We start from the raw sequence: 13,063 nt of genomic DNA on the forward strand, positions 1-13,063 counted from the left end.
TGGTGCTAATTGCAGTACAACCACATCAAGAGAATACGAACTAAGAGAAGGAATCTTCTTGTCCCATCATGTGCAAAACTTTGATGCTAATTTTAGAATCTATTCTAAAAATATCATCCAATGATATCATTTATTTGACCGTTTGATTTTCTGCACGCGCATAGTACGCGCGCGCTCTACGCTGTTTGCTAACGTTTTCTTGTGCTTTTCTTATGTTCAAATGTTCGAATCTGCCTCAAGATGACGATATAGGTCGAAAGCTTTGGAAAATAAATGTAAAAATACTCCAGAAAGTTGAACAAATTACTACTTCAATTTCCTGTCGTATTTGTTAAGCTTTCGACGTGCACATTCATATTCAGGGCAGAGTCGAAATTACGGAAAAACGTAAGCAAACAGCGTAGAGCGCGCGCAGCAAATGCGCGTGCAGAAAAACAAATGGTTTAAAAATAGCATCAAACTGTGCACATGATGGTTACAAGGCTATACAGATACTGTAGGATTCCTTCTCTTAGTTCATTTTCTCTTGACCACATTAAACGGGGCCACTTATACCAGTCAAACAAAATGTAGAATGAAAACAATGCGTTCTAAGTTTGGGTAGTATGCGAGTGCGAAGAAACAAACAATCAAAAGATTGATTCTAAAAATAGAATAAAAGATTCTAAAAATAGTATCAAAGAGTTCTCATGATGGGGCCCTGGGATAGGCCCTTTGCAGCTCAGTAATCACGTGCTGATTAATTCACTGGGAGCAAATGAATGAACATCTTAAATCCCATGGGTGAAATATACTGGTGAGCAAACAAACTTTCTACAACCTGTTTTGAGAGATTGTAATAAAACTGCATTTCGTAACACACTGGTTACACATCGTTTCATTCAGTTCTTTACAAGTAGCTAAAAAGAATCACCAATTTAATATAAAAACAAAAATTTTGAAGTCCAGTACAGACACGTGACCGTTGACTGCAAATGGCCTATTCCTTCTCTTAGTTCATTTTTTCTTGGTCATATTTAACACTCGAAATATGCCCACTGTAATTGCAACACAAGAGTGTTTTTGTTTTCCAGGTATTCTTACCCAGCGATCCCTGGTATACCTGGTCACTTGTTAAAATGTGGTATAATAATGCAGAGGCCCAGTACCATAGGGCTTGTTCCCTCATCGGTAAGTGCACTCATTCATTGGAATGTAGTTATTTTTCTACTTTGGTGTTTCTTTGTCTTTTTGACAACAAACTCCTGCTTCCATGCGTGAGGCGCAGTCCTGTTTGTTTTAAAGATCATGCTTAGAAGGTTTTTTCCTTCCACACTCCTCACACTCTATCCCTACCTCCCTCCCTCCCTTTGTCCCTCCCTACCTCCCTCCCTACCTTTGCCCCTCCCTCCCTCCCTACCTTTGTCTCTCCCTCCTTCCCTCCCCTCCCTCCCTACCTTTGTCCCTCCCTCCTTCCCTCCCTCCTCTCCCTCCCTCCTTCCCTCCCCCCTTCTTCCCTACCTCCCTCTCTAGCTTCTCCTTCTCTCCTTAGCTCTCTTGCCAGGCCCGAGATTTTTTCAAAATTCGCCAGTAAAATCTAAGGGGCTAAAAACCTAACGTTGTTCGCTATGAGTACATCCGTCGGGCTAGACATCTATAGACATCCCATAGTCAAAAGCTCTTGTCTCTTGTCTTGAAAACAAAAAAAGTTGGATAAAATGGTTTAACTTTCTCACGTACTGAATTATCCTGGATTCCAGAGGGGCTTTAGTCTAATCGCGAAGCGAAGAGGGTCTAGGACTTCTCGAAAATCTCGCGCGCTGATTGGTCGAGAAACTCAGATTATAACACGACTAATCACCTCCAGCGATAATCCAAAATGGCGGCCAGCCGCTTTGTTGCTGTTACCGGGGAAAAAAGTCTTTTATCTTTTCTTTTCTTTTTTTTCTTTTGAAAGAATCACCTGTGTATTTATACTAAAACAATTATTCACCTTTCACCTCAGGCTCAGTGAATATCGGGAATAATAACCTCAACTTTGTTTCGGTTATTATTCCCCGATATTCACTTTGCCTTCGGCGAATAATTGTTAATTAATGTACGTAAATTAACAATTATTCATAGGTCTTCTGTCATGTTCTTCTATAGATCACAGGTTTAGACAGACAGTGTTGTTCTCCTTATCCCTCTCCCATCTATTTCCGATTAAGTTAAGAAAGAAGTCGAATATTTTTATCAAAAAAATTGTTTTTTCTTAAGGCAAAGTAATTAAATGCGCGCGCTCCATTTCACACTTAATCACATCCTTTTTGTAATCACTACCAAATCCTGCAATCTGTTTGGTTCAAAAGAGTGCGATTAATTCCCAAATCGCATCCTCAGCAGCTCTTAATCGCATTCTAAAAAAAATTTTTAAACAATAAAATAAAACAAAAAAATCAAAAAAAATATTTTATTTAGATGTTTTTTTTTGTTCGCATTCATAGTTCTTCTACTTTAAACTGATTATTCTGCACTCTTTATTGTGCCTTTTTCTTGTGTATGATTACAATCAAAAAGGATATGATTAAGATGGTAATTGAACTTCGTGTCGTGCAATTTTGGTCTAAAATCAAACTACGCGGTCGTGTGATTTTGTAATCGCGCGTTTGATTTCAGACCAAATTGCACTCCACTCAGTTCAATTACCATCATTAATCATATCTTTTTTGTAATCACTACCAAATCCTGCAATCTGATTGGGACAAATAGTGCAATTAATTCCCAAATCGCATCCTAAAAAATAATTTTTTTAAACAATAAAATAAAACAAAAAAATCAACCAAAAAAATTTTTTTTAGATGTTTTTTTTTTGTTCTCTTTTAGTTCTTCTACTACATTAAATTGTTTATTCTGCACTCTTTATTGTGTCTTTTTCTTGCCTATGATTACAAAAAGGATATGATTAAGTGGTAATTGAACTTCGTGTCGTGCAATTTTGGACCAAATTGCTCTCCACTTAGTTCAATTACCATCATAAAACTTCCTTTCAAAAGTTCGGCTCAACAGGGAACTAGGTCAGCTTCATTACATGTTCACTGCATAATTATTGATATAATTATACATTCTCATTGATCCCATATAGGTAACTGTCCAATTATTTTCTTAATTGGACAGGTCTTGTTGATATGGGATTAGGCAGCTATATAATTAATAGGTAATGGGATTTCATGCTCCCCAATCAAGAAATAATTAGACTCGAAAAATTCCACTGACTGCCAAATTGGACTCGGCCTACGGCCACATCCAATTTTGTCAGTCCTCGGAATTTTCCTCGTCCAATTATTTCTTAATTGGACAGCATGGAGTCCTATTACATATACTAATTAAATAAATAAAAACATAGATTCAATTGAATAATCATACGTTAATCCTCAGGATACACGCATCTGTTTATCGAAGCCGTCGCCGTGGCAACCCATCGAAATCTTTCCCCCTCACACCCAGTCTTTCGCTTGCTTGCTCCATTCATCCGGGACGTCATACCCCTTAACTGGTGAGTCATAGTTAAATTACAATAGATTAACAACTTTATCACTGGCATGTTCATCATCATCATCAACATTATCATCAACATCTGATATCATCATCATCATCACCATCATCACAATCATCATATTCATCATTAACACCATTATCACCATATGATCCAGTCTGAGCCGGGGCTAGACCCGGACCACAGCAGTGAGAGGTGAGCGGCAAACCACTACGCCATCCATGCCATCCCAAAATACCGGATTTTCCAGACAAAGTTTGTACAACTCATCATCCACCATCAAAACTCGACACACACCACGCTCACGCACCGAGAGGCGTGCACGAGCAACAGAAGCAGCAGAGGAGGCCGCAGCACCAACGCTCACCAGTCTAGAACGGGGCAGGAGTGCAGGAAGCACCAGCGCAGCAGCAGCAGCACCAGCAGCACGCAGAGCATGCCCCAGCAGAAGCCGGCAGCATCAGCAGCAGCAGCACACCAGCAGCAGCAGCACAAGGCACAGCCGAAGAACCAGCAGCAGCAGCATCCAGAGCAGCAAGCCAGCAGCACCAGCAGGCAGCAGCAGCACCAGGCGCAGCAGCACACAGCAGCAGAATCCAGATATGCAGCACGCAGCAGTCAGCTTAGCAGCCACACAGCAGCAGCAGCACAGCAGCACAGCAGAAGCAGCAGCACACATGCCGCTAGGCAGCACCAGCACAGCAGAAGCTAGCACCAGCTGCAGCAGCACAGCACAGCCAGCATCAGCACCAGCACCAGCAGCAGCACACAGCACAGCATCAGCACCACAGCAGCAACACACAGCAGCAGCACCAGCACAACAGCACACACATCAGCACACATCACAACCACATCAATCACAGCAGCACATCAAACAGCACATCAATCAGCATCCACAATCACATCACACATCACACATCAATCATCACTCATCACATCATCATCACATCATCATCATACCATCATCATCTCATCATCATCATCATCTCATCATCATCATCATCACCATCATCATCACCATCATCATCACCATCATCATCATCATCACCATCATCATCATCACCATCATCATCATCATCATCATCACCATCATCATCATCATCATCATCATCATCATCATCATCATCACCATCATCATCATCACCATCATCACCACCACCGACAATCATCACCGTCATCAACATTAAGGAGAAACTCCTTGTGTTACATGATAGCAGTAGGAACAATTTTTCTTGTTATCACATATCCATCTATATCCCTATTCATCTTTTCTTTCCAATCTCCTCAACTATTCCACCAACCACATTGATTATTCCACATAACATCTCCATCAACTTCATTCCTCTAATCAACCACCATCTCACGCAACTCCAGTTTACCCAGACTACGAAAAACTGCGGTTATAATCTCAGTTTTCATTCGTATATATCCATAATGTTCTATCGCCTCGCGTAAACCCTTAAAGTGCCTATCACCCTACTGACAATATTCACAGTATTGATTCTACATGGGGTAAGATGTTGAATAACCCGAAAAAAATTCATAGTTTGAGTGCAGCTTCTTGTAGTTATGAAGGTTTTTCCATGTCATATGCTAATGCGTTGACGTATGAGAAGGCATTTATGGTTATTTGTTGTTCCTCGTAATTCGAAACACCGCGGGCTTCTATGTGAAAAATAGCTTGCAATAATTTCTATAAGAGCAATGGGCAAAACAATGACGTATTTCAAATTTAATTTATCTGTGCCAGTAATGTTTTGTATATTAAATGATTACTCCTCATACGTCACAACATTAGCATATGGCATGGAAAAACCTTCATAACTACAAGAAGCCGCACTCAAACTATGAAATTTTTTCGGGCTTTTCCACACCGTAACAAATTGTTTGAAAATCTAATTGATATTAACTGGCACTTCCTCGGAGAAAATGGGCAAAACCTTTACCATGTTAAGAAATGTTTTCGTTTCGCTCTATATTAACAAATAATACATTTAAAAAATCTAAACGTTATCATTTGCCCATAGAATAAAATCTCTATGGTAGTGATGAAGTTAATTGCATGTCCGTTGATAAGTGGATTCTTTACGTCATACGTGGGCGACTCAATCAAGACAATTAAACATGGAATAGAACTCTAAGAGAAATGTAAAAAAAAAATCTTGATTTATATCTCCCAGCGATATTCCAAATGACGTACCATATCTAGAGGCAAGAACGAAAAAGATCCTTTATCTATATTTCACCCAATAAATTTCCTTAAAAAATTCCCACTACTTCCGACTAGTTTGTAGAGTTGTTTTTTAAAATTGTGTTTTTGACAAATACTCAAGAGACCATTCGTGTCTTTTGTTTGATAAATGTTCTGGTTGAGTGCTAGCAACTATTAGTCACTAAATAGCTACTGTTTGTCAGTATCAACTTTGTTTTTATTTCATGGTTTTACTGCATGCGCTCTATATGGAATATTCAAGTTATATTTTGGCACTTCGTTTGACAATATCGTTAAAATGTTGATCAAAAATTTCCAGAGAACCAAGTATGTCAATTTATTTTTTTTAAAACTGATCTGGATAAATACTTTTGTTTAAATCCCCCTACAATGATCTTTGTAAATAACTCGTTCAAATCCTCGGAATTTCATTCGTGTCTATATACGAGGGTCTGGATTGTTTCAGATGTCCAGAATTCGCTTATTTGTCGATTAGGATTTTGTCAGTTGTCAATGTAATTTGTTAATTTGTTGCATTTGTAAAAACCCACCCCGACCTTCTGTTACCTGTGACGTCAGAAACGGTTTTACGTAATAATAATCTTTTTCAGTTTTAACTTTGCCGCAATGAATCACGAAGAGAAAATTCGGAGATGTTAACTATTAGTTTATCACCTAGACTCTCTGTTCTACGTTTGCCTCGGGTACTGAATGTTAACAGAATTCATTTGATCGAACTGCGTGAGAGAGATAGTTTGCTAGGCCTAGGGAAGATTGACGTGCTTGGAAACATTCGGTGACAGCCTGTAAAGTCGTACCCTGGTCCCAGAGGCTCGACGTTTTTTTTCCCGGTTCGAAATATACGTGGTGAAAAATCCTCGAGCCTCTGGGACCAGGGTAGTAAAGTCGCCCGTTGACCGTAAATGAGGAAAGAAAATGGATGTAGAAAGAAAGAGAAAAGGAAAGAATGAATCAATGAAAGAAAGAAAGGAAGAAAGGAAGGAAGAAAGAAAGAATTCACTTTGAGAAATAACATCTTAGTTTAAGAAGAAGAAAAATATACATATAGTTAACAATATTTTTGTGATTTCGTATTATTTGATAGAAGCAACTCACTTTGTAGTAGCCAAAGCAACGCCACACTTGAAAATTTTATATTTATCGATAACAGCTGTTTCCAAGAAATTCAGTGATCGTAAATCAACTTTACCTTTCAAAGAAAAACACTTTATTGGTCAGTATTTCTTACTTTATAAATTGCTCTTAAAACAGAAAAAAATATTTTTCAAAAACATCACGTACTTCTCCGCCCTCAAACTCAAACTTCTCTGCTTTTACAACGATTATCTAAACTCTGTTAACAAAATATCGCGTTCAAAGCCTTGTAAGTGATTTTAACTCATTATTTCTGAAACATTAAGAACAATTCTTGGATTTTCCGAGTCTGGTATTACTTGAAAAGCTTGATGAGTCAACAAACTAAACAGTTTTTTTCCTTCACTTCACTGGACAGACAAAACTAATTATACCTGTTCACGCTATATGTCTAAAATAAGCTTATCGTGTGGTGTTCGTCATTAAAATTTGATAAAGCAGGCGTACAAAATAATAATATATGTATTTAAATGATTGTCAGACCTTTGGGTCTCACAGTCTCCTTTAGCTTTCGGAAGACGAACTTGGAAACTCCCGAACGTTAAACCCGAAGGTTTGGTAGTCAAAGATTCAAGATCTTCAGTACATCAACACTCAAGACTTCAATGCTATCTTCTCAATACATGTATTTAAATGGTTATCAGACCTTTCGGCCTCACAGTCTCGTTTAGCTTTCGAAGGACGAACTTGGAACTCCCGAACGTTAAACCGGAATTTTTGGTTCTTAGAGATTCAAGATCTTCACTACTTCAACACTCAAGACTTCAATGCTATCTTCTTAAGAATCAGAATTTTGAATAACACTTAGCTCGTCGGGTGAGCTTCAGCGAAGAGTCAAAAGGAGGTTTCTTCCAGGCTTGATAACATCCGAAGATTATTTTGACCTCAATTGTAAGGCCTTGGCATTTAGACCGAAAATAATCGTATTTCCCCCCAGGTACCGCCTAAAATAGATATCAGCTTCATCACTTTCAAAACAACTCTACACACCTTTATTGACTGGGAAAAAAATACGATGTTCAAGCCGAATTGTACGAATGATAACTCGTCGAGTACAAGAATCGAAAACCAAACGGATAAAGAAGTGTTGTCCGAAGGAGTGCTCGCTTTTTTGATATCAATCCATATCTTTTTAATGGGAACAACTGTCTTTGGAAATGCTATGATATGTGCTGCAGTTTATAAATTCAGAGCTCTACGAACGCCTTCGAATTTCATTCTTGCTAGTCTCGCTCTCTCAGATATTCTTATGGGAATCGTATTCTTTTGTAGACTTGTGATTTTGACGATTGGAAAACATTTCGACTTGGCTTGTCACACGACTTCAGAGCTCGCTTTCACCGACATATGTATAGTCTTACTTCATTTATGTGTCATCAGCATTGAGCGTCTCTTGGCAATAAAGTACCCTTTGCGTTATCCTTCAATAATCACAAAACCTAGAGCCATTTTTATTCTTTGTACGATCTGGAGCATAGCAATACTCGGAACAGTTGTTATTCCACATCTACAAGGTCACGAAATGGAAGGAATTTTGGAATTCCGTGAAGCGTTTCATATTTGCGTCTCTCCAGCACTGAATGTCGAGCTCGTTGGACTTCGCAAACCTTATATGATTTTCGTTATATCATTTTATTTCTACTTACCATTCTTAATCATCGTATTCAGTTATGGTTATATCTTTAAAGTCTCGATAGGACAAAGAAAACGAATGAAACATCTGCAGAACTCCTTCAAACGAGACACAAGGAGACGAAATATTGAAATGAAGGCAGCGAAAACACTTGGGCTTGTACTTGGTGTTTTCACAATCTGTTTTGTGCCTATATTCACTGGACTTATCTATCAGCAAGTTCGTAATGATTCACGCTATTCTGCCGAAGTAATGAGTCTGATGCGAATTTTAAGCCTAATAGCTTCTTTTTCAGCTTGTGTCAATCCTATTGTCTATACTTGGGGGAACTTAGAATTTCGAAAAGCCTTTAAAATACTCCTCACATTTCGACGAAAAGTTCCTTTAGACGTATCAGAAAAGGTCGCGTTTTCTACCACAGCTGGCTTAATAACGAATGCTCAATCTTCGGGGCAAAATAAGGTCTAAACTTTATCTTAATATAAGAATTAAAAAAAAGAATGGTCTTAAAAATCTTTTTGAAAAGAGAACGCTCTCGAAGGTGGTTAAAAATTTTTTGTTCCCTCTTGGACCCTCTTGGACCAAGACCAAAAACTCTCAAAATGTAGTATGAATAATAAAAAAAATATAATAAAATGTAAAATGCTTCAAATTGACTAAAGAAAATCTTCAATATTTAAGCTGTCTTTGAATAAATTAACTTGTAAATTAATAAATATGTAATACATTAGATTACTTGTTCCCCGTCTATAATGAATATTGGATATCGTAATAATTATCAAGGCGCTTCCCCGCACAGCGAGATATAAGTGGCGCTCCAAAAATAACTCGTGATATGTCTGTTGTTGTTTACTTCAAAAGTTACAAGAGTATTTAATAAATTATCGATGAAGATTATTAAATGCCTTGAAAGGGAAAGGAGGAAACCTTTGTGACTAGATGAACTGTAAGGAAATAATGAGAAGCCAATGCAGTGTTACGGCATGACCGTCCGTGGATATTCGTTTACGATAAGCATTGTTACTGGAAGCCATTTCAATGTCACGGCAGGTCGTGCCGTGTACGTATTGTAAGTCTGGCAGTACCGTATGTTTCCCACTCATACGATAACCATTCTTCTATGGGAAGCCATTTCAATGTTACGGCTTGTCGTACCGTGTACGTACTGTAAGTCAGTACCGTACATTTAACACTCATACGATAACCATTCTTCTATGGGAAGCCATTTCAATGTTACGGCATGTCCGCGTACCGTGTTAGTGCTGTAAGTCAGTACTGTACCCACTCATACGATTACCATTTTAATGGGAAGCCATTTCAATGCTACGGCATGTCGTACCGTGTACGTACTATAAGTCAGTACCGTACGTTTCCCACTCACACGATAACCACTCTTATGGAAAGCCATTTCAATGTTACGGTATTTCACACCGAGTACGGGATTTCAGTACCGTACGTTTTCCATTCATATGAGAAAAAAATTCTTATGGGAAGACATTTCAATGTCATGGCATGTCGTACCGTGACGTACGTTCCCCACTCATACGATAACCATAGTATGGAAACCATTTAATGTTACATCATGTATTTAATTCATCAAGCAATTAACCTCTGTTTATTACACAAAAAATCGGCCAAAAAAATTTCCCCTAGCGTAGCCGTTCATAGAAGTACTTCATGCATTATACGACATTATAGACCGGCGATTAACAATACATTGGTCTGACTTCGTCAACTCAAGAAAAGGGTTTCATATTTAGCCAAACTGAGAACAAGTCACTTTGTTTCTTTATTGTATTACTATTTATAACTGAAATTTCTTAAACATTTTTGATTGTCATAACGTTATCTGCTTTAATTCAAAATTTTAATACAAAACTTTAATTAAAAAAACTTCCGTTAAAAAGTCAAAGAACTCTTTCGCAATACTTATCTTTACTGCTTCCATTATAAAGTTCTTTACGCCATTAAAGAAATCTTTGCTTCTTCTAACGGTTATTTTTAATGGTCGTTGTTAGGGTTTATTTTATTTTTTTCCTTCATGGTCTACGTCATCAATATTTTCTCATCATTTTGAGTTTTTCTTAAAACAATTACTTCGCACGAGAGATTGTTCTCTGTTTTCCAAGATTAAGCGCTGTATTCAAAGTTCAAAAGTTGTTTCTAAATTTAGCTCAGAGCTCACGTGGGTGTTGGATAAGAGAGCTCTCTCGGCGATGACTATCTTGCAAGTGTTATCAAGGTGCTTCTTTTAATACTACGATAAGTTTGACATTAACAAGCGAAGATCTCTTGGTAATGATATACTGTAAATAACAGTAGTCTTCAGTGTCGGACCCATGGATTTTAAAAGAGATGTTCCGATATTTTCGCTACGCAGAAAAAGCTTGCACGATCGGCTTCACAAAAGGGGGTTCCGATTTCATTCTACTGAGCGTTTTAAAGACTCGTCTTCACAAGGCCTCACGAAGAGGTTCCATGGAACCAAAGAAGTCACTCCTTGATTCCGAGAAGAAAATGATTACGCATTGAGCATTTTTGACGCCTTGGTGCAAGAATAAGAAGGCCTTGCTCAACATTTTTTTTAGAAAAGCCATTTTAGTGTTTAGGAATTTTGATACACAAATGAAATAAATACTGAAGAGGAGAAAGTTTATCCTCTCTATTCTTGAAGTGCATGTTACGTCATGGCCGCTTGGTTGACGATAACAAAGCATTCCTTATTTTAATAGCTTCTCTTGTTAAATCAACCAACATGGCGGCTGTTACATTGTTTTTTTATATCTCAAAGGATTTTGAATCATGTCCGCAGAATGAAGGTTAATCTATAGTAAATATGCGGAGAAAATTTCGGGACCCGAATGAGTCAGTCCGCCCAATAAAGGGTGTCCACTGTAAGTATAGATTCAAAAACCATTTGAGTTTATATGGTCTGTTTTGCCATTTACAAACGGTCGTTCAGGATTTACAAAAAACATTGGAATGCTTTAGTTTTTGCTTGCAATTCTCTAGTTTGACGTTTGACAATGCCAAATATTTGAGATATTTTGTTATCAACATTCGCATGTTTTTATGCATGTAATTAATTTGTTTCTCAATTAATCGCTAGAGAGGCGATGAAAGCTGTAACAGAAATCACGGCTGAGGTCTGCTAACCTAACCGTCGGTAGTTCACGCGTTTCCGCTTTCATTCGTTCGTGCGAAGCTTTCTTCCGTCGTTTCATGCATTTATCATTTCAGCCATCCATCCACCCATTTATCCATCCATCTATCCTTGCACCCATTTATGTAGTTATCCTTCTTTATCCTTCCTTCCTCAGTCTCCTTCTTCCTTCCTTCTCCTCTTCCTGGCCTCCTTTTAATCCTTCTTCCTTCTACCTCTCCTCCTCCTCCCCCTTCCCCCTTCGTTCGGTCGTCGGTTCTTTCTTCTTCTTCCTTCTTCTTCCTTCCTTCTTCCTTCTTCTTCTTCCTCCTTCTTCGTTCCTTCGTTCCTTCGGCCGTCTTCCTTCTCCTTCTTCGTTCCTTCTTCCTTCCTTCCTTCCTTCCTTCCTCCTCCTTCCTTCCTTTCCTTCCTTCCTTCGTTCCTCGTTCCTTCCTTTCCTTCCTCTTCTTTCTCCTTCGCTTCCTTCCTTCCTTCCTTCCTTCCTTCCTTCCTTCCTTTCCACTTTAGTTTCGTTCTTCCATCTCTCCAATGTGATATACACAACCGTGAACAGTGAACATGTATAGTATCAAGGTTATCATAAGCAAATCTTCCTCGTCATTATCTGTCGTTCCAAAAGGTTTCACATTATTACATGGCGTTGTATCATTTAACGCATGATCATTATCATCTATAATTCCATCAGACAGTATAATGTCTGTCATTTATGCCAACTACGTCCACATACCACATACCACCATCATTATCTGTGGATTAGGTGGGGGAGGGGGTGTTTCGATTCATGGAGGAGGGAGGGAGGGAGGGGGGAGAGGTGGTTGACAGCAGTCATCAGTACGACATACGACATTTAAAAATTTTCACTTCTCATTTTCAACCGAAAATTCTATAACATTATACAATGCTTCAAAGAGTCAATTATAATTATAATTTTCGGTCGCCACATGTGAATTGAGTTTGATTGGTGTGCTGTTCTCTCCTATGCCACGAGGGTTTTCTCCGGGTTCTCCGGTTTCCTCCCTCCGTAAAAACCAACATGTGAGTTGAGCGTTGTGTGCATAGAATATTAAATGTAGTGGTAGATCCCAACATGTGAGCTGAGCGTCGTGTGCATAGAATATTGAATGTAGTGGTAGATCCCAACATGTGAGCTGAGCGTTGTGTACATAGAATATTGAATGTAGTGGTAGATCCCAACATGTGAGCTGAGCGTCGTGTGCATAGAATATTGAATGTAGTGGTAGATCCCAACATGTGAGCTGAGCGTTGGGTGCATAGAATATTGAATGTAGTGGTAGATCCCAACATGTGAGCTGAGCATCGTGTGCATAGAATATTGAATGAAGTGGTAGATCCCAACATGTGAGCTGAGCGTCGTGTGCATAGAAT

The 13,063-nt window shown here is 38.6% G+C and overlaps 2 protein-coding genes across 2 annotated transcripts in view; both read left to right on the forward strand.

Annotated features, from left to right (window-relative positions):
- LOC116292301 (polyunsaturated fatty acid 5-lipoxygenase) overlaps positions 1-13,063 on the forward strand; it is a 30,690-nt gene that overhangs the window by 7,855 nt on the left and 9,772 nt on the right. The window contains exons 7-8 of the mRNA XM_089028944.1: positions 1,074-1,170; positions 3,397-3,514. Coding sequence (XP_088885070.1) covers positions 1,074-1,170; positions 3,397-3,514 — 215 coding nt within the window. The remainder of the gene's footprint in view (positions 1-1,073; positions 1,171-3,396; positions 3,515-13,063) is intronic.
- LOC116292302 (histamine H2 receptor-like) lies at positions 7,337-9,341 on the forward strand. The gene has a single exon (XM_031699586.2). It carries the CDS (start codon positions 7,897-7,899, stop codon positions 8,980-8,982), a length of 1,086 nt encoding a protein of 361 aa, XP_031555446.2. The 5' UTR covers positions 7,337-7,896; the 3' UTR covers positions 8,983-9,341.

The sequence above is a fragment of the Actinia tenebrosa genome, unplaced genomic scaffold (genome assembly GCF_029948245.1).
Source record: "Actinia tenebrosa isolate PJP-AT-01 unplaced genomic scaffold, QUT_ActTen_1.0 PGA_scaffold13__45_contigs__length_12533684, whole genome shotgun sequence".
NCBI classification, from domain to species: domain Eukaryota; kingdom Metazoa; phylum Cnidaria; class Anthozoa; order Actiniaria; family Actiniidae; genus Actinia; species Actinia tenebrosa.

Bases quoted from the DNA above. Each gene is read 5' to 3' on its own strand.
- LOC116292302 (XM_031699586.2), top strand. From the start codon at position 7,897: ATGTTCAAGCCGAATTGTACGAATGATAACTCGTCGAGTACAAGAATC.